Source organism: Tupaia chinensis, unplaced genomic scaffold (genome assembly GCF_000334495.1).
Source record: "Tupaia chinensis unplaced genomic scaffold, TupChi_1.0 Scaffold000448_1, whole genome shotgun sequence".
Lineage (NCBI taxonomy): Eukaryota > Metazoa > Chordata > Mammalia > Scandentia > Tupaiidae > Tupaia > Tupaia belangeri.
Genome location: NW_006159953.1, coordinates 866,254 through 889,303, shown reverse-complemented (window position 1 = coordinate 889,303; position 23,050 = coordinate 866,254). Strand labels below are relative to the sequence as shown.

At 38.7% G+C, this 23,050-nt stretch overlaps 1 protein-coding gene and 1 pseudogene across 1 annotated transcript in view; both read left to right on the top strand.

Moving 5' to 3' along the window:
• Positions 1-1,248: 1,248 nt before the first annotated feature.
• Positions 1,249-1,426, top strand: LOC114009053 (uncharacterized; annotated as a pseudogene).
• Positions 1,427-15,182: 13,756 nt separating this feature from the next.
• The window catches only part of CHMP2B (charged multivesicular body protein 2B), a 31,698-nt gene continuing 23,830 nt past the window's right edge, over positions 15,183-23,050 (top strand). The window contains exon 1 of the mRNA XM_006155336.3: positions 15,183-15,464. Within this exon, the coding sequence (XP_006155398.1) occupies positions 15,431-15,464 (34 nt within the window). The 5' untranslated portion in view covers positions 15,183-15,430. The remainder of the gene's footprint in view (positions 15,465-23,050) is intronic.

Genomic DNA, 23,050 nt, shown 5'->3' with positions numbered 1-23,050 from the left:
TTTTATGTTTTGGCTTCTGTGGTGAACAATGTGTCCTATAGAACTTTTAATCTATTGTCTCTATCCCTACCCCTCCACCCTAAGCAAGATAACCTCAGACTGTGTTGAGGGAGCTGTGAGAAGAACTGTTTCTTTCTGTTTTTTTTTTTTTTTTTTTTTTTTTTGAGATTTTTGTTACAGGCTGTGTGTGCTTGCTAGGGAGCTAGAGAGACAGAAAGAGACAGAGAGCAAAATCACACCCCCAACCACCACACTCCCTATGGCCATCCTTTCTCCTCTAGTCTCTTTTTAGGATTTTGGGCATGAATGCACATGCACCTGGAGTGAGTTTTAAACCACTGGGTCCAGAACTCTAATCATCATCAACTACGAGGGAGTCCCACGATGTAACCATTACGCCATCTTCTGGTCTTGAGAAGAACTGTTTCTAATGGCTTAGAAATTGGATAATGATTTGTATAAATGTCCACATCTTGACTTGATCATGGGAATTGCCTTCATCACCTTCTAAATTCCTTAGCAGGGTACGAACAGGATATGAAAAACTCCAGTCTTCATAATCCCAATCCCATTTCTGCTTTGTTCATTTTGGGATTAATCTGATGTCTGTCCAATTATGCCACAGACCTGAAATAACGTTCTGTCTTTCTTAAGGTCAGAATTATTTTTATTGTAATTTCTGATTGACATATAATTATTGTATATCTTTTGAAATATTACATAGCTTTTTAAAGCATGCATACAACATATAATAATCAAATCAGGGATATAAACATATCATCAATAATTATTTATTTATTAATATGTTTACATTAATGAGTAGGCCGGCTCCATGGCCTGGTGATAAAGGCAGCTAGATCTCAAATGGCCAACTCCACAGCTTCATTCCCAGTCCGGTGGCTTAAGAAACAGGCTGCGGGGCCAGCAGGTGGCATAGCTGTTAAGGTGACAGAATCCCACGTGGCCAACTGCAACTGAATACCAGACCTGGCAGCTTGTAAATCATGCTGTGTCTGTGTGTGTGCATGTGTAAAATCCCAGGAGGAGGGACTATGGCATGGCCATTCCTTCCCAGGGTGTGATTTCTCACTTTGTCTTTCACTGTCTGTCTTCATGAAGTACACATGCTCTACGGAAAAAAAATAAAAACTTAAAACAAGCAAACCAAAGAAAAGGAATAAATAAACATGCTATAGACATGTCTTAGTGTGCCCAGAATCTCAAAAAGAGGGAGAGATATACTTACTTTATCTCCCCCAGCAGGGAAGATACCATGATCACAGAGGTGGTTTTCCCAGGGTGAGGCTTATCCATTGCCCTCCAGATGTGCTGACCCCTACAATTTGAGCCCTGCAAGTTCCTCAAATGTGGGAAGCTCAACTGCATAATTTGTAGTCGTGGGGGACTGCGTCCGTGCTCTCCCATGTTTAAAAAAAAAAAAAAAAGAGGGAGAGATAGAAGAGAAGGGATGACAGCATGAGTGTTCCCCTATGGGGACTGCTTTGTCCTCTCCCTCTGTCTCTGTCTCTGTCTTTTTCTGGTGAGTGCACACATTTTCTAACGATAACAGCAAAAAATAATAATCAGTGTTCTAAAGCTTTACATTGCATAGCAAAAAGCATGTTCTGAAAAAAAAAGAAGAAATAGCCCAAATATACCTAATGGCAGTTTAGCCCAAATATACCCAATGGAAGTTTACCAAAGAAGTAGCCTCTGTACCAACATCAATGAGCTACATAAATTACATCCTGTCCACTGAAGGTGGTGTGAACATCCTGCCATTTCTTTGAATGCCAAAATATCTGAATGCATCAACAATGCCTACAGATTGCTTGGACTGCCTTCCAGATCGTCTTTCCTCTTCTTTGTCCCTGCTTCCTTATTAGGACATAACTATAGTGTACAACAGGCTTTGGCTTAAAAGATGGATCATCTGGTTTCCTAATTACACAACTTGTGCTGACCAACTCTGAGTCAGTTCTTTATGGTGGGTCCTGATATACCTGTTTGTAAATTGAATGTCTGTGCTATTTCATTTATGCTCTAAATTTCTAGCATAAATGAGTGACTAAACAATCTACTGAATATGATTATTGAGAATTGTTTCCTACTTCTACCTAATGTGTCTTATCTTCAATAAAAATTCAGTGGTGCTATCCAAATATGCATTTGGGAACTATATTTTAATATAAGCTAAGTTTTGATTGTATATTTTGACTTAATGTAACAAATACTCATCAGACAGCTAGATGCCAGACATATGGGAAGGTAAGAGGAAAGGACACACAGGGTCCATCACCTCGTGGTTAGGGAATCAGATCCCTTGCAGATGATGGCAGTTTTAATACTGGCCCAGGCAATTTGAAACACAGACCTGACACAAATGTGTATGTGCCCTAAATCTTGACAGGCTAGAGAAATGGAGGAGAAGGGACTGTCATGTGAACACATACTATTGGAAGATGCTCTCTTTTCTTTCTTTCTGTCTCTCTGAAGAGCGAAAGATGCCTTATGACAATTTCAAAAAAAAAAAGATAGTAAAATCTTTAAAATATGTTGTTGATCCGTATGATGCATGAAGCATGAGCTCAAAATGAAAGGTCAATTAAAGAAAACTTCTCTTAATTACGAATATGATGTATCCACAAAGCAGAATTTAGAGCAAAGCATTGAACTAAGTCTGTTACAATTAAAACGTTTTTGTCAAGAGCTGTCCAATTTTTTTTTTAACTCCCCTTCTTAGAAATCTGTTAGAGTTAATCTAAAAATGATAATCTACCAGATGAAATCTAGATAGGTTAATATTTTGAATACATCTAACCTGGATACACAGCAGTAGCAAAGAACAGCACATTCACATAGGGTTAAGAGTATCTTTATAATCAATCATAAAGAAGGTGTCAGATACTATTGGAAAAGTAATTTGGCAACTAGAATAGCAAAAAAAAATGTTATGCAGGGCCAACGAATAAATATTTTACTTAAAAACTTAGTTTCGTCTACAGTAGACAGAACAGTATTTCTCAATGATGTGTGCATAATAATCCCTGCAACCTGCAACTATATTATTTTACATAGAGAAGGGGAATTGAGGTTGAGATGGAATTAGTTACTAGTCTTTTTATTTTTAAAGAATTATCCTATTTAACTTTATTATTATTATTACTATTATTATTATTTTACAATGTGATCAGAGAGAGTCAGAGAAAGAGACAGAGGGAAAGTGAGAAAGCAAGCCACCAGTTCTAGGACTTGAACCGCAGTCGGCCATGTGGGAGTCCAGCGCCTTTAACCACCACACCACCTCCCAGCCCCAAGTTACTAGTCTTTTAAGGACACTGGCAAGGATGGCCAGTGTCTTTTTTTTAAAGTTAGTATAAGAAATAGAAATAAAAATAAATAAATAAAATAAAATAATCATAAAAAATAAATAAATAAGGACACTGGTCCCATGGTCTGATGATTAAAGGACTAGATTCTACATGGCTGACTGTGTGGTTTGGTTCCCAGACTGACTAGCTTGCAAAACATGACAGCATTGGGTGTGTGTATGTGTATGTGTGTGTGTGTGTGTGTGCGCGCGTGTGTGTGTCCAAAATCCTGAAAGGAGAAAGAAATGGAAGAGAAAGGATGACGGCATGACCATGTTTCATGGGTGGTGTTTTGTTTTTTTAACTTCTCCATCTCTTTCTGTCCCTCTGTCACTATCTGGCGAGTGCATGTTCCCTCTGGCAAACTAAAAAATAGTAAAATGAAATAATAAGGACATTATTCTGAAATATCCAAGTGAGCCTGATATAATCATAAAAGTCACTGAACGTGGAATAAAGGCAGAAGAGTCAGAGTCAGAGAGAGACTTGAGAATGCTTTGCTCAGACTTTGAAGATGGAGGAAGGGCAAGGAGCCAAGTACCACAAGTGGCCACTAGATGTTGAAACGAACAGGAAATACATTCTCCTCAGAACTTCCAGGAAGAAGCAAAACGCTGAGATAACCATGGTTTTATCTCGATGAGATTCATTTCATAATTCTGGCCTCCATAACTCTAAAAAAATAAATCTGAGTTGTTTATGTCACCCATTGGCAGTAACTTAGTACACCAGCAATAGGAAATTAATAATAGTATCGTTTTCTAGAGAACCAAGGGAAGAAAGCCAAGACAGAGGTAGGGAGAAAGCAACTTTTGAATAACCTGTGTTATAAGTCAATATATTGTTCCTGCTAAACTCAAAACTGTACTTAAGACTACTCCCCACCACATCTCCGAATGCAGCTATTGTCATTAATGTTATTTTAACCCATGAAGACAATTTTGAACTTGCTACTCTACAAATTTAATCCTCTTAATACAATTTATTTCACTTGTGCCTAGTATCATCATCCAAAACAGATTGAGTCTGAGACCCTAACTTAATACCTCTTTATATCTATTTATGCCATACATAGAATAGGACATCACTAAATTTGACTACTGATTGTGTTGTCATAAGGGACTTTTAACAGTTAGCTTTGGGCCAACAGGTGGCAGAGAGGTTAAGGCACTGGATCCCATATGGCCAACAGCATGGTTCAAGTCCTGGAACTGGCAGCTTGACAAACACGCTGGCACATGGGTATGCATATATGCCCAAACTCCTGAGAGAAAATAGAGGAGAGGAGATTGCAGTGTGGCATTTCCTCCGAGGGGTGTGTGGGGAATTTCTTCCTTCCCCTCTCTTCCCATTTCTCTCTGTCTCACTCTGGTGAGTGCATGAACACTATAACAAAGAGAAAAAGAAAAATTTTAGTCTCAGATAGAAGCCAACTCATAACTGGGTAAAAATACATATTATTGACAAGATTTCAACACACTGAAAACAGGTTTTTGTTTATTTTTGTAATTACTTAAATTTTTATAATATAAAAGTAATACTCAGTTTAAATTTTTACTACTTATTTTGACAATGGTGGCTGGTCACATAAATTGTAAGGATCATAAACAAAGTAGAACCAGAAAGAGTAAATAATATAAGTAATTAACATATTAAACTATTAAAACATGACAGTATCTCCCAGAGTCTAAAAAATTATAGATGACTTATTATTACTCTGTTGCCTATTTGTGTGTTCAGGCGTATACATTTTAGACATTATATATTTCTTTGTATCAAAAATGTAAAATGATTTTCAAAAATTTTTAAAGTTTTCATCTGACCTTAGGCGTCTGAACTTTTGAAGTATTTTCTTGCATAGGAGTGAAACAAATTTAAGAGCAGACATCTTAAAAATGATGACATAGGGGCTGGCAGGTGGCATGATGATTAAGGGTGCTGGACTCCCACATGGCCAATCGCAGTTTGATTCTCAGACCTGGAGGCTTGCTTTCTCAGTTTCCCTCTCTTTTTTTCTTTCTCACTCTGTCTCTCTCTAGTCAAATTTAAATAAGTAAATCAATAAATTAAATTAAATTTTTTAAAAGTTACATTTCTAAATATGGTATATTATTTATAACCCAACTCTTAGAAAGATTTTCAAAAATAAAATCAATTAGTTATACAATTTTGTTAGTGAGTACAGTTATATGGCCTTGTCATTTAATTCTCGATGTGCTTTCAATCATTTTATGGTACTTTTAGCTTCTTTAGAACAGAATCTCTTATTTATTTGCTTGCTTATTTAAATTGTGAGGACATGTGCTTTCACTAGGCAGAGACGGAGGGAGAAAATACCCACCCAATGGGGCATAGTCCATTTCTCCTCCATTTTTCATCCTCTCAGGATTTTGGCCTAGTGTGTTTTTCGAGACACTGTCACTAAGATTTGAACTGTAGGCAGCCATGTGAGATGTGGCTCCCTTAACCACTGGGCTACAGGGCTAGATCCTATCTAGCTCCTTTATAGATTCCCTCAGAGCACTACACATTTTATTGGGTTGTCAGAAAAGTCATGGCACATTTTTGCATAGAAAAACATAGAAAAAAAATATGTCATGAGTTTTCCAACAACCCAATATATAGCAGGTGTTCTGTAAGAATCTATTCCATGAATGAATAAGACAATGAAGAGAAGGCCACTTAAATGTAGTTTGAAGTGGATATCATTATTATAAGGCCACCTTACTTGAGTACAAAATGTAGTGCAATTGTTTTAGTAAATTATTCATAACTTCCTAATTTACCAAGACCTAACATCCAGAGTCTGTGCTAATTTCTATTCATTTAAAATATAAAGTGAGATAGCTATTATAGTTTTATTGAAGCGCCAAGCCCATTATCCCCCATATTTAAGTTCATTTCTATTTTGTATGGTAGCAGTGTGGCACTCTAGAATCCTTATTGAACTAAAGAGCAAATATATACATATGCTGTGTAGTGCCAGGGGGCATAAATTCTGTTTTGATTTACTCATGAGCAACTCCTATTAACACTGTGTGGAATTCAGGGCAAAGTTTAGTTTATTTTTCAAGAAGGATCATGTTGTTACATGTACCAAATAACACATGAAATCTTTTAGACTATAAAATCAATGATGTGCAGCCACTCACATTTAGGGTACTCATTTAGCTTTTCATTGGCTAAGTGTCTGAAGAGTCTGGCTCATTCTTTATGGCATACATTCTTCAAAGCAAGATGATGTGACAGAGAGATGAGGCAATTTCTATAGGAGTTTAAAATTAAGAAAAAAAAATCAAATTTTAAGGCTTGCATATTGAAACACGGAAGAATGTTGCATACATTGTTTGTCTGAAATGTACACAAAGTATACGTGCATTTACAGTAACCTTATTTGAGTGCTGACCTTTAGTTAGGTAGTCAGCCCACTTGTTCTGGATTTGGAAAAGTTGAGATAAAGACATCCAGAGCAGGCATTGAACTACCGAGAACTAATGGAAGGTACAAAAAGAAGATACGCCAGGAATGTTTTTAGTTAGTTCTTCCCTGAAACCAGACATTATATTTCTCTGTGAATGTATGTTGGGAGTAACCACCTTAGACAGGTTTACACTCTTCATTGTCCTGCCCACCTGAGCACGTACAACCTACCTAGTCACAGTCACAAAGAAATTGACGAACAACATTCATTGTTGAGAATGAAGTATGACACAATAATGGAATCTATTCTGAGCCTATTTGGCTCAGCACTTTACTATATAAACTAAGGAAGTCATTTTATTTTTCTGTTGAAAGTTTACCTTCTTACTATTGTCTGAATGTTCATACAATCCCCAAATTCCTATGTTGAATAATGTGGGACTATTAAGAGGTGGAGCTTTTGGAAGGTGATTAGGTTATAAGGACTCCATCTTCATGAATGGGATTAATGCCTTTATGAAAGAAGTCTGAGGGAGCTGCTCACCTCTTCTGCCATATGAGGAGACAAAGAAAATGCCATCTGTGAGGCAAGGTCCCTCATCGAGTGGGTCTGAAAGTGGATTGTACAGCAGGGAACTGATGGCACCTTGGTCTTGGATTTCCCAGCCTCCAGAACCGTGAACAGCACATTTCTGTTGTCTATAAATTACCAATCTAAGGTATTTTGTTTTACTATTACATTTGTACATTTAGTTTTTGTTTTGTTTTGTTTTGTTTTGTTTGTTTGTTTGTTTTTAGGTTATTGACATAGGACACATGAGCTTGCTGGAGAGATAGAGAGAGAGAAAGAAAGAAAATGAGAAATCACCCCACCAGGGGATGGCCATACCACAGTCCCTTCTCCTCCATTCTCCTATCAAGATTTTGGACATGCACACACATGTGCCTGTGTCATTCTCAAGCTGCCAGGTCCTAGACTCAAACTGCAGTTGACCATGTGGAAATCCAATGCCCTAACCACCATGTGACCTGCTGCCCCCACCCCTCAATCTAAGGTATTTTGTTATAGCAGGTGGCATAGGCTAATACTTCTTATAAGAAATGAAAGGTTTTTGATATTAAAATGACAACTTTCTTAAGAGCTGCCCTAAGCTTCTATGCCTCTAAAAATAATTTAAAGAGCTATATAAACTGATGTGATTTATAATTTTAAAAATAGACACATTTTTTGCTGTAGTATTATTAGATAAAAAGCAGAATAAAGTGTAAGCTAGTAAGTGAAATAGCAAAACAACTTATAGTGTGCCCAAATTTGAAACTACATAAAACCTAAAACATAAAAGGGATATCCACATTAAAGCTTTACCTAGAACTAAGACATAATTATTTATCAACTTTGAACTAAAATCTCTAGATCTATGTTGCTTATGAAGATGGATAACACTGGCTGGTTTTCAGAGCCTTGAGTGTCAATTTATCTGTACTAAACATATATTATGTCATTTTGGCATTAAAAATATTGAAATCTGGGTATTATAAAATGCTATCATATTGTTAAGTTTTTACTAAGTATATTTGTATTCAAATAAAAAAGGATTAAAGTGTCTGTCAGGATATACTCTGTGAACACATGGAGTTTAGGATCTGCAACTGAAAAGAAAAGACAAACCCAAACAAACCTATCAGAACTTCTTCAAATATAATAAATGCCAATGTTAGGCACATAATGCTTAAGCAAGTCAACTCCTATGAAAATAATAGACTTGAAGACAATAAAAACATATTTTTCTTTTAATTCAGAAAAATAAATGCAGTAATTTAGGAAGAGGATGATTGACAGTGAAGGTAAGCAGGGTCATAATCAGAAAGCTAAATCTTCCATTTATATCTTATGTATTACAGAGAAGTGAATTTCAAAAAGACATTAGTCATGAGAAAACATAACAGTAAGAGAGCTGGGAGGATATTCCAGACAGCTAATCTCTTTTTAGTGTTTATTATGCGCTCTGGTCTGAATGTGTCCCCCACAATTCTTATGTTGAAGTGTTAAGGCCATAGTGATAGTACTAAGAGGTGGAACCTTTAGAGGGTGATTAACTCTTGAGAGTGAAGTACTCACGAATGGGATTAGGAGCCTTATCAAAGAGGAGCCAGGGAGCTGCCAGCCCCTCTTGTTCATCTGTTTCTTCTAGCACATGAGGACACAGTGATATTACAACGAGGCAGCATTTTGAAAGCAGAGAACAGGCCTCGTTATACACTGACACTGTCTGCGCCTCTATCTTGAGCTTCCAGCCTTCAGAACTGTGAGAAATAAATTTATATGATTCATAAATTATCCAGTCTATGGTATTTTCTTATAACAGCACAAAGGACTAAGCCATTATCTGTGAGTCACCACATCGAGTGATTTACATATATTACCTCATTTAATCCTTGCAGCAGCTGTAAGAAGGCAGTATAGCACTAACTTTTCCCTGTCATACATTTATGAAACAGACATGCAGAGCTTCAGTGACTTGGTTCAGGTCTAATTCAAGAAAGTGGCAGATTGGTTACAGATCAGCAGTCTGTGTCTAGAGCCAGTGTTCTCCACCAGGATATCATCTGCCTTCAAGAGCCAAGAGAGCAAAAGAGGGCATTCATTTAAATTATAACCCCAGGTACCAAAAGACTGAACATGGAGTATTCTAATTTCAAAGAGAAGGCAACGGGAACCAGCAGTTAGCGTAATGGCTATGTCGCTGGACTCCCACGTAGTCAACCGTGGTTCGTGTCCCGGACCCGGTGGCTTAAAACTCACGCCGGGCGCGAGTGCGTGCGTGCCCAAGATCCCGAGAGGAGAATGGAGGAGAAGGGATTGCGGCGTGACCATCCCCCCTGGGGGGTGATTTCTCGCTTTCTGTCTCTATGTCTCTCTCTGTCTGTCTGGCGAGCGCACGCGCCCTACAGTGAAAATCTCTAAAAAAAAAAAAAAAAAAGAGAAGGCAACAGTGTTATTAAATACTACAGAAATCACTATTACATAAATGATTAACAATCTTTTATTAATACTCAGATAAGAAAATGCTGGCCACATACAATGAGTATTGTTTCCCTAAAAATGCATTATGCCAAACTCAACTAAATTTTTCTTAATCTTTATTATTGCTGTAATGAGCATAACGTGGAATGGAAAATGGGTATAACATAGGCATATTTCACCTTGATATCAGAAGGAGTCTTTCTGACTTATTAAAGATTATAAAAATCTTCAGACCAGCCATGGTCACATAACGGTAATGGGATGCTAAGCCACATGGGAAAGTTCTAGGTTTGAAATATTTTTTGTTTGTTTTCTTCAAAGCTATATATACATATATTTGCCATAGGGCATGTGCACTTGCCAGTGAGAGAGGGACAGACAGAGAAAGGGAAAGTGAGAAATGATCCCCTTAGAGGGAGGGTCACTCCACAATTTCTTTTCCTCCATTTTCCTCCTGGGATTTTAAGCATGCACACACATGAGTTCAGCATCATTTTTAAGACAGTAGTTCTGGGACTTGAATCGCTCTAAGCCATGTAAGGAGACCAGTGCCTTAACACCATTCAAATGCTGCCCGCCCCCCCCCCCCGCCTTGAAATCTTTTGTTTGTTTGTTTTTAAGAGACATTTTTGCTTGCCAGAGAGACAGAGGAAGAGAAAGTGAGAAATCATCCCCAGGGGGGTGGCCACACCACAATCCCTTCTCCTTCATTCTCCCTTTGAGATTTTGGGCATGCGTGCGCCTGGTTTGTTTTGGGACTTGAACCATGGCTGGCCATGTGGGAACCCAGTACCTTAACTGCTATGCCCCCCAGGTCCCCCACACTTGAGATCTTAAGGCCTTCTTGTGAATACTGTGTACGAGCATACCTGCAACCATGGTCACCTGGGACTGGGAGTGAGTCTAGGCTTGGAGAACCTCTTGAGGGTGTCTCTCTTTTTCTCTTTCTCTCTCTTTGAATAAATAAATACACATTTTTTTAAATGAACATCTTCAAAATAGTCTTAAAAATGAAAGTTTAATAAAATTTTGATGACTTAATGTAGGTAAATTCATAGGTAGCTACAATGCCTTGAAAGTGTTAAGTGAATAAATGCAAAGATGAATGAATGTTTCTGGATAATGCATGAAAGTTCTGTATTTGGGTTAAAACTATATACACTAATAAAGCCAGTAGGTGCCATGGATAAAGCACTGGATCTCCCACATAGCCGACTGTGGTTCAAGTCCCAGACACACACTAGAAAAACACAGGGCATGTGCATGCATGCCCTAAATCCTGAGAAGAAAGTGGAGAAGGGATTGAAGGATTGTGATATGGCTGTCCCCCCCAGTGGGAGGGGGCGGATTTCTCACTTTCCCCATGGCAAGTGCCCTATAGCAAAAATCTAATAAAAACCAAAACTAAAAAAGACTTCATTTTTATCAGGATAGGATGGAAAGAATTGAATGAAAAGTCATGTTTAAAAAAAAGCCCAAAGTTTTACTTAACCAGATGTTTTGTGTGATTCAAAGAACACTATTGTCAAAACTGCCAAGACAGTTGCATAGTATGCTATCAGGAGATATCATACAGAACAAGAGAGGTAAATAGATTGCATATTTCTAAGATTACATCTGACCAATTATCCATCTGGGCAACACATAATGAAAGAAAATAATCAAGAGGGCAACCTGGTTGGTAAAAATTTGGACATTTAATGAATGAATAACGAAAGTTTAATCTGTAGGTAGGGGTGTGTGTGTGTGTGTAGGGATTGGGGTATTCACGGTCCAGACATAAGCATAGAGAGTATGTTAATCATCTTGAGAAACAGAATAACATAGTCTGACTCACAGTTTGACAGGATGACTCTGCTATGTTGAGGCGAAAACAGAAGAGGTAAGGCTGAAAGCAAAGCAGGGAAATAAGAGTGGTATGATGTGGAATCGAGATGAAATTGGCTTGAATTGGGATCATTCAAAAGGTGAAATACTGTATCATGTAAGCTTTACCATATTATTAAAGGTGAAACAAAAAAAAATGAATTCGTTATATTATCTTTAGTGTGGGGAGCCAAGAAGGAGACGTAAAAAATGTACAAGACGTGGGAACAAGCAGTTAGCGTAATGGCTATGTCGCTGGACTCCCACGTAGTCGACCGCGGTTCGAATCCCGGACCTAGTGGCTTAAAACTCACGCCGGGCGCGTGTACGTGCATGCCCAAGATCCCGAGAGGAGAATGGAGGAGAAGGGATTGCGGCGTGACCATCCCCCCTGGGGGGTGATTTCTCACTTTCTGTCTCTGTCTCTCTCTGTCTGTCTGGTGAGCGCACGCACCCTATAGTGAAAAATGTTCAAGACGTAACCACCAAAATAAGACCAGAGTCTTTATCCAAACATGGCCTTGAATGACTAAATTATTATAAACAAAATGTCTTAAAAATTGTTTTAAACTAAATATTCCAACATATTGTTATAACAACCTAATAAATTCAGTGAAGACTTAAAACCTTACATCACAAAAGTCTCTAGAGTGTGTATACTGACCAGTATTGACTAACAGTCCTCCCATTTCTATCCTGTCTTCCTGTCTTTTCTTTAATCCCCGCCCCCCAACTCAAAAACTATTCACTGTCGGGTGGGTCCAACACTTTAGGTTGCAAAACTTCTCAGACCGTGACATTTGGCCTAAGTTAAAATTTACTTCAGCTTTTAAAGAGAAAAGGAACTCACTATCTCATGTAGCACCCATCACATTTGAGAATAACTCTGACTTTAATAGCTCTTATATTGTGCCAAAGTTCACTTCTCTTTTATAGACAAGTGAGTGAGGAAAAACTGGTATGAAGGGAGGTCAGAGAAAAGGGGAAAGAAACTTCGTATTTTCACTTGTTATCTCCAATACGTAACATGGTATGTACCATTAGGTATGTGATACACAGTTTTCACTGAGCAATTTGAATGAAGAGTGTTAATTCACAATGATGCAACCATAGAATACTGTTATTTCTTAAATTAAAATGTTTTCACTCTCTTAAGTGCTTATGTTTACAATAATCGTAATTTTTAAAAAGTGAAGAATACTGGACCTCCCCGTAGCCTAGTGGTTAAGAGAAGCAGATCCCATATGGCTGATCATGGTTTGACTCCCAGTCCCAGTGGCTTAGACATACCCATTATCAATAGGATGGAGAACAGAAGAAAGAATTACTGGTCACCATGCCCCATGGGGGGCTGCTTTCTCTGTCTCTGTGTCTGTATCTCTCTGGCTTTCTCTTTCTGGCAGGTGTACAGACCCTCTGGCAATAATTTTTTTTAATGAATACCTCCCAGTCCCAGTGGCTTGCATGCTTAAAATATCAATAGGATGGAGAACAGAAGAAAGAATTACTGGTCACCATGCCCCATGGGGGGCTGCTTTCTCTGTCTCTGTGTCTGTATCTCTCTGGCTTTCTCTTTCTGGCAGGTGTACAGACCCTCTGGCAATAATTTTTTTTAATGAATACTGTTGTATTCTAGTCTACAGCAATGTGGTGTTCCAAATCCTGGCTCTATTTAAGTGTATCATGCCCTTCAAATAAGGAGTGATATACAAAATATGCACGGGTACAGCTTGGTCACCAAGTAATCAGAATAGATGGCAAACTGGTACTCACCAGCTGAATATCAGCCTACTTCAAACTACAGCAGAATCAGGCTATTAGAATGCTGAGTTTAAATAGTACATATTTCTATTTTGTCTTTATTGTAATGAACAAGGCCCATCTTTAGCTCCCGCTGTGCACTTTTGGAGGGTCTTCCATATGGTTGCTGCTAAGTATTTTGGCATTTTCCCAACTGTTACAATTGGGTCAGTGGGGGGGATTGTGTAGGAGTAATAAAACAAGGGTGACTGCAGCAGGGAGGAGTTCGATTACTACACGCATAACAGCTTATTGCCTCTCATGCATTCAAGCACAGCTCGATGCCATTCATTACAACAGGCAGCCAGTGCAAACAGCCTCTTTGCTACAGAGCTTGCTTCAGGAAAGACCAGGCCTTGGGTGCAGAGATTAAGTTTCCTCCTTTACATTTTTTCCTAATGTTTCCTTCTTCACCATCCCACAATAGGTAGAATAACTTGAGGAGCAAGACAATTATACCTTGTAGATTGCTATGCTATTCTGAGAAAATTTTCTTGAACTGACTCAACTAAATTTTCGCAGCAGCTTCAGGAGTAACCATGCCATGAGGGTTTTGCTATCTCATGAGGGAAAACACTGGGGGATGTAAATATGACTATCCCAAACACTTAAAAATTCTTGAGATATGATTTATAAGTTCAGAAGTGACTGATAATATTGCACTATTACTGGCGTGCCTTCCAAATCAGAAATCAATCTATGGGGAAGATGCTCTTATTTTTATCCTGTGGAAGGCAGTGTTGCTTAAAGCAGCAGTGGATTGGGAGAGTTAAAGAGTCAAAGAAAAATTAAGATTCTAAACAGTGAAATAATATGTAAAACAGAGAAGTACACACATGATTTTTTTTATGTGTATACTTAGTACACGCAAGAATTCTTTGAATAATTCATTTTGCTTTCCCTTACCATGATATGGAGCTCCCTCTTCCTAATCAAATACCAATATACAGCTGTGTAGAATTCTAATAGGTTAGTAGTATGGCCATAAATTTTTCTTGAGCGATTACAAGAAACAGAGTTAGACATTGAAATCGGCATACATGTATGTATGCACCCCTCCCCCCATCCAACCAAGAACACTGAATAGAAAGTGTTGCATTATGAAACTTCCCTTTCTCTCCGCGCCATCCTCACTCCTACACACCGGATCCCGGGACACCCACACCGGGTCGTCAGAGCTGGGATCCAGGGAGGCAGGCGAAGGCCTCGGGTCCTGGAGGGGGTGAGTGGGTGGGGGCTGCGGAGATCACTGATAGCCAGTATGGAGAGTGTGAATTGCGAGGGCAACCACGAGCACTGGATTTGGCATGACTACTAGCTCCTGCATTTATCCTCGTAAGAAAGTATTAACATGTACTGATAACTACGGGACGGTAATAAATCATTTCGCGGAGTGGATGTGGACGGTTCTACGACAAGCCACCCTTGTCCTAGAACCCCGGGGACCCCTAATTCCAGCATCCGCAGGGGCAAGGAAGAAAGCGTAAGTAAGGCTCATCTCTGTTCAGAATCATCACTGAACTCTCACAAAGAATCTCCCAGCCACCAGCTGCCATCCCCAAAGCTTTACTAGCCACGCAAGCCCTCACTCGCCCGGCGGAGTCCCGGCAAACCCACAGAGCTGGCAGCTGCCGAGGTGAGGGCATCAACAGCGGCTTCAGGTGCCGCAGTGCGCAGGCGCGCGCGCAGAACCGCGCAAGCGCCGCCTAGAAGTGACTTCTCCAAAAAGTGTCTTAGTTCCCGGTCACCTGAGCTTCGGGCGACGCTGCTGCGGTAGCTTCGCGGATACACGCCCTTTGCGGGTCCTGCCTGGCCACCCCGCCCTCTCTTTCCAGCCTCTCCGCTTCGCCTTCCCGACCCCTCCAAGGGCCTGTCCTCTGCCTCCGGTCCTTTCCGAGTCGCGAGCGGGACCGGGCCGAGTTGGGCCGTCAGGGCGCGGTCTCAGACCATGGCGTCCCTCTTCAAGAAGAAAACCGTGGACGGTGAGTTTCGGACTGAGCTGATGGGGCCCATCTCTGCATTTTCCAGGCGTCTTTGGGGGTTTCCGACTGTGATTCTGGCTCCTGGCCCTGGGGGCGGGGCTGGATCAAGTGGCCCCACAGGTGACCGCCCTCGCTGCGTCAGTTTCCTGCTTCCCCATCGCTCGGACTCGCCCACCTCAGCCTCACCTGGGCATTCTGACTCCGTCCCTCCGATAACACGGCCTTCCACCCTCATTTTTTTTTTTTTTTTTAAAGCGGGATCTTGAGCTTTTCGAGAAGGCACAGTGCTGCTGGCCCCCGAGTGGCGTTAGGCGTGATGATGATTCCATGAATGTCTTGGTTTCTTCTGCTGGGTGCAGCCCCTTCAGTCTGGAGATTCCTACTTCCAGACCTTCTAAGGGAAACGTATATTTTGGAGTAGGGGGGAGGGGAGCCACAGGCTCCAGTTACAAAATGAATTTAGGCTGGGCCAGTTGTCCCTGTAAGAACACCCCATCAGTAGAGTGAAACTAATGTTTCTTGATTGACTCTTGTCAGTCTTGAAAAATAAACCAGTGGAAGTGCCTAGACTTAGTTTTCATAGTGGATTTTTTCCCCCCTGATGATTATCTTAGCTAATTAAAGTAAACGATGTGGCATGTTCTGCATAGAAGTTTAATTTTTAAAGATATTTATATTGGTTCAGACATTTATCTCAGTGTCATCTTAACATGGAGAAAAACAGTAGTACACAGGAATGCTCAAGTTTTATGGGGTTCATCTGCAATACCTATAAAGTGTATTTCTATAACACTGATTAATTAGTCTTGATATTTTCACTGACTGCTACCAGGGATTAAATTTATTCAAGTTATTTAAAAGCTCCCATTGCCATGTTGAGTCTAGGTTATTACTGGTTCAACCAAAGAATCACTTCTTTGTAAGGGTCTAACTGCCATAAAAGGAGCCGTGGTAGCTAGACAGTGGTTGGTACAAACAGGGTGCTCAGTCCAGACCTGGGGTAACTTCTTTATTCCTTTGTATTGATGATCCAGCGCCACCAGAATTATTTGGGGGAGGAAAACAAAAGACATCATCTTTATTCTGCCACTGTTTTTACTTCAATGTATATTGCCATTTAATTCCTAATTTATCACACAGCAGCACATTTTTGCTTATTCTGAGTGATTGAATTTTTTTTTCAGTTTATTGACTTTATTAATTGAGAAACGTCATTTGCAGTGCCTGGAGTAACTATTAACTTGGTATATGATGTAATACAATGATATGAAATGGGTTTTGTGTTTAGAAGGAGAATGCTGTTTAACGTGGTACTTGATTTTTTCAGTACTAATATTGTGCTCTCATGTTATTGTTTAGTACTCCATGGGGGGAAGTATTTTCTTGTTGCTTGAATTTTCTAGAGTGGGAATTTTTCTTGTTTTATGTAGTGAGAATTTACTAAACAGAGGCAGAGTGTTCCATCTCTCTTAATGTGATATAACAAATTTAATTTAAAATATTTAACATCAAAACCCAAACATCCTAGTTTTAATCCCTTAATGCCCGTCAAATATATTCAAAGCCACACATCTCAGTTTTGTGCTTCTTGATGCTTTTGGCACTCTAGTGATTACTGTACATGAAGTATAGAGAAGAGTAAAAAAGAAGACAATGAAGAAGTACAGTGAGGCTGTTCAACTGCATTCTCATTGGCAGTTTAGTTAATTCTCCAAGAAGTAATATTTTTATTGAGTAGACTTGTGGAGGAACAAAGCCTTAAGGACTTTGGCTAGGCATTATGCCATGAAATGAAAGATCTGTGCATGAAGTTTCTGAATGTAAATTTTGGTTGCCATGTACATTAGCTACCAAGCAACATACCTGATGATTTCTTAAATTATCATGCCAATTCAAGTCATTTACAGATATTTAAATTATAGCTCTTGTATTTTCATTATTTTGATATAGAGCTTTACTGATATTTTTACTCCTCGTTTTATTAGAAGGAAGATTTTTTGTTTTGTTTTGTTTATTAGGTGACAGTATCCTTCTTAGCAGTAATGAGGCAATATATAATGAAATGTAATGTATTTTTATTCATTTCTCTCAGACTCTTGGACATGTTGATTATTGATCATAAGCTCTTTTACTGTAGACTCCATCTGTTCCAGCAGTAATGAAATTCTGATATATAAGGGAAATATGTAACCACTTATAGATCTAGGGAATAATTGAATCTTTTTTGGTCTCTTTGGATTGGCTGAAAGAGTTATGTACTATATCATTAAAGACTACTGCACATGTAAATTAAAAAGGAAGACAACATTACAGCACTTATTACTATTCAGAGTTATGTTTAATTCATTTTTGACACAAAGATGAACAAGTCTCCACAGTATATACTTTCTTACAAAAATTAATGAGAGATGTACCTCAATACCATTGAAGTGAAGGATTCTGTTGTATTTGAAATTACAATTGAGTACTTGATTTTCCTTTTACTGCCTAGCAAGACATATTTATACATTTAGTGTATTGTGTTTTTCTACAGTGTTTTTCCACCATGTGGACTAATACTGACCTATTTGTTGAAATTAATTATGAACCTGTAAATCAGGATGCCATGAGGATTTATCATAAATGTACAACTAACTGTAACTCTTAAAAAGCAAAGTTCTGGGCCAGCAGGTGGCTTGGTTGTTAAAGTGCTGGACTCCCACTTGGTTTAAGTCCTAGGCCTGGTGGTTTGAAAATCACACTGAGTGCATGTTTGTGCCTGCTCAAAATCCCAATAGGAAAATGGAAAGAAGAGATTGTGGCTTGGCCATTCCCTCCCGGGGATGACTTCTCATTTTCCCTCTCCCTCTCTCTCTGTCTCTCCAGCAAGCAAATGTGCCCTATGGCAAAAATGAAAACAGCAAGGTTCTTGAGGGACTAGGTGGCATGGAGGTTAAGGTAGCTGGATCCCACATGGCTGACTTCGTGGTTTGAGTCATGACCCAAAGGCTTGAGAATCACACCAGGTGTGTGTGTGTGCATGCCCAAAATCCTGAGAAGAGAGTGTAAGAGAAGGAATTGTGGTGTGGTCACCCCTCCTGGAGGGTGTTTTCTTACTTTCCCTCTCTGTGTTTATCTGCTCAGTGCATACACCCTATAGCAAAACTAAATAAAAAAGGTCTTAAAGCACCATATACTTTTGTCTGTTATCCTCGATAGACAAATGTAAGGTCCACTCTACAGCAGCAGTCCTGTGCTAAGCGCCTTGCATGCTATGTCTTACTTAACCACAGTATATACTTTCTTACAAAAATTAATGAGAGATGTACCTCAATACCATTGAAGTGAAGGATTCTGTTGTATTTGAAATTACAATTGAGTACTTGATTTTCCTTTTACTGCCTAGCAAGACATATTTATACATTTAGTGTATTGTGTTTTTCTACAGTGTTTTTCCACCATGTGGACTAATACTGACCTATTTGTTGAAATTAATTATGAACCTGTAAATCAGGATGCCATGAGGATTTATCATAAATGTACAACTAACTGTAACTCTTAAAAAGCAAAGTTCTGGGCCAGCAGGTGGCTTGGTTGTTAAAGTGCTGGACTCCCACTTGGTTTAAGTCCTAGGCCTGGTGGTTTGAAAATCACACTGAGTGCATGTTTGTGCCTGCTCAAAATCCCAATAGGAAAATGGAAAGAAGAGATTGTGGCTTGGCCATTCCCTCCCGGGGATGACTTCTCATTTTCCCTCTCCCTCTCTCTCTGTCTCTCCAGCAAGCAAATGTGCCCTATGGCAAAAATGAAAACAGCAAGGTTCTTGAGGGACTAGGTGGCATGGAGGTTAAGGTAGCTGGATCCCACATGGCTGACTTCGTGGTTTGAGTCATGACCCAAAGGCTTGAGAATCACACCAGGTGTGTGTGTGTGCATGCCCAAAATCCTGAGAAGAGAGTGTAAGAGAAGGAATTGTGGTGTGGTCACCCCTCCTGGAGGGTGTTTTCTTACTTTCCCTCTCTGTGTTTATCTGCTCAGTGCATACACCCTATAGCAAAACTAAATAAAAAAGTTCTTAAAGCACCATATACTTTTGTCTGTTATCCTCGATAGACAAATGTAAGGTCCACTCTACAGCAGCAGTACTGTGCTAAGCACCTTGCATGCTATGTCTTACTTAATTCTCATGAAACCTATGTGATAAATAGTATTTCCCCAATTTTATGGATTAGGAGATTAAGAATCAAAGGACCAATTAACTTGCCCAAGATGAGATAGCTTCTAAGTGGCAAAGCCAGGACACTATCCCTTTGAGTATTATCCTTACTGTTTTTTTTTTTTTTTTCTCTCTCTCAACATGATCTCAACCTTTGGTAGGTACTATTAATATGTACCTTCTGTCTGTGAACCAGACTTTTTTGTCTTGGAATCTATGATAGAACTTTCATTTCTTTTTTGTTTTTGTTTTTATATATCATAAGCATGACGCTTATCTCACAGTAAACATACATAACTTTATCCCAAATCAAAAATGAGAATATCACCAATGCCAAGAGCCCCCTCTTGGTTCCTCCTGATTATTATTCTTTTTCTTCCCAAAACATAACCACCTTCCCTTGTTATATTATTGTTGCCTGTTTTCGAACGTTCTGTCAATAAACGGTTTTTGCCATAGAACACGTGCACTTACCAGAGAGTGACAGAGACAGACAGTGAGACAGAAAGTAAGAAATCACCCCTGGGAGGATGGCCATGCCACAATTCCTTCTCCTCCATTCTCCTCCTAAAATTTTGGACATGCACTCACATGCACCCAGCATGATTTTCTCAAGTGTGTGTGAGAGCCCCAAATCCTGATGCGATGAAGAAATAGAGGAAAGGGATTGCAGTGTGACCATGCCTTAGGAGAGGGGATTTTTATTCTCTCTCTCTCTCTATCTCTAGGGAGCACATGTACCCTCTGGCAATAAAAAAATAACTAAATTAATAAACAAAATGAGTCAAGTATATGTTAAATGAATTATATTTCCATTTTTTTACTTTTCTATTTCTTGTTTTTTTTTTTTTTAATTTTGATTTATTTATTTTACACACTTCACTGAACATTACCACAGCATACCAAATGCGATTCTCCAGCCAGAATACACTGTAAAGTGGCTTAATCATACATGTTATCGTCAACAAATCATTTTTCATTTCTTGTTTCTTGTGTGTATGTATATATATATATATATATATGTATGTATGTATGTGTGTGTGTGTATTTTTCATTTCTTGTTTCTTGTGTGTGTATGTGTGTATGTATATATATGTGTGTGTGTGTGTGTGTATATATATGTTTCTCCCCATTTCTCACTCTCTGCCATTTCCCATCCTCCTTCCACCCTGTCTCTGGTATTTGCAGTTGCTTTCAATTCCTTTATTCTTTCCCACATTGTATTGATTCACAGAATATCTTAATTAATCTAAATACTTACGATAGTAGGTTCAGCTGATATATACATATCTGTAGAACTTTAATTTCTAATGGTAGTAGAGCAGTAAACAACCCTGCTTTTCCTGACTCTGGCTGGGCCAAGCATTTCTTACAAAGCATGGTGAATTTTTTTTTTTTTTTTGATCTTCTTTTAAACTTTTTGAAGAAGTAGTGATGTGTCCTATCTCCTCTTTACTTCTCAGACACCCTCCCACCCCTACACACACTTTTTATTGCTTTTTGCTTTCATTTCATCTAATGAAATTGTCTTAGTCCACTATGGTGTTGCTAACAGAAATACCTGAGATTGTGTGAATTATAAGGAATAGATGTTTATTTGACTCATAATTCAGTCCAAAGATGTGAGATTGGCATTATGATGGGAACATTATGACATAGTTGGCAGAACTAGAGAGGTGGTGGACAGGGGCAGAAAGAGAGAGATATGGGGACAGCCATCTTCCTTTCATAACAACCTTCTCTTTTAAGAATTAATCCCTTCTCAAGAGAGCTAGAACTCACTGGGTGTCAGGAGACTGCATTAATTCATGCATGAGCCAGTCACCACCTCATCTTTTAAAAGCTCTCACCACCTACTAGCGCCAATACACTGGGGGGGGTCCAGATTTCAAAATACACACTATTGGGGGGCAAGTCCTTATCCACACCATAGTTGAGATCTTGCTTATTCTAGATTCTCAAATTCAATGGCTATTTTTAATCGATCATCTTTTGAACCTATATGGTCTATTTGATCCTGATAATTTCTTTGAAATTCTCTCTTGGCTTCCTTCATATAACACACTCTTAATTTTCGTCACATCCATCTGACTACTATTATTTTTCTTTCAGGCTTTCTCTTTTGTTTATGCTCTTCTTTTCTTCCTTTATTTCTTTTTCTTTTTTTCTTTTAACCTACCTTTTAAATGTTCTTTTTGCTTACATCTTGGGCTGACTCTGTTCTAACTTCACACCTGTACCTCTCATCATCATGATCTTAGCTATTCTTGTTTTAGTTATCATTTAAGTGCTTATGGATATCAAATTTTTGTCTCCTAATACACCTTTGAGTTTCAGGCCAATACATCTAATAATTTGCTGAATATTAGTACCTTGGTGCCCCAATGTACCTTGAAGAAGCCAGATAGAATTTATCATCTGCTTTTATAAAATCAATTCCTTTTCAGAGTTTTCCTCTTCCAATATGGTCAGTACTTGCCCTTGCCTTTACCTCAAACTAATTACCAAGTCCTGCACATTTTAACTCTTCATTCTTTGAATTTAATAATCTTCTTAATGATCTTCTGTAACTCCTTACTTTTATTCAGATCTTACTTCTCTTGTACCTCACTCATCACCCTTTGACTTCTCTTTCCTTTAGCTTCATAGCTCTTAAATCCTTCATCTACAAAGTTAACTGTGTGGTTAATATACCTGAAACTCAAATCTGACTAGTCTATTTCCCAGTTCCTTTATCGAATCTCTAGTAGCAACAAGATTAAATAGGGGTCAATTAGGAGTGTTTTAATAATGCATGTTTATCTTTCTTTAGCCCTTTTATTTCTTTCTAGCCATGTCTCTAGACATTTACTACTTAGAAACACTATTCTATATACTGTTGTCATATTCCATACTCCTACTCATTCTTGCATGTTTTTGCTTATGTTGCTTTTATACCTAGAATTATGTTTTTCATTTCCTCTAGCTAACCTGAACTATCATTTTCTTCTCCAGAAAGTCTTTTTGATGTGAACTCAAACTGTATTAAGTATTTCACTCCCTATGTCCTATTTTTTAACTCTTAGATTTGCATTCACTGGGACCAAAGTAGATTCTTCCACACTTCCAAAGTTGCATTGTGCTTATTTTAAGGCTTTTCTACATTTCACATTTCCAAGGGTTTCAAAGAACCTTCAGAATATATGAAAATAGCCCTGTAGTTGCTAATAATTTAGAGACTCAATCCCTGAAATAATAGTATTTACTAACAAAAAGCAGTATTTCCAGTATCCAGAATTTAGTATGGTCTCCATCCACATTATTGCCACACACCATTAAACTTACTAAGCTTTTAGAAGTAATTAGAAATGGTATGGACAGAAAAAGAAAAAAGCTTTTTTTTTTTTTTTTT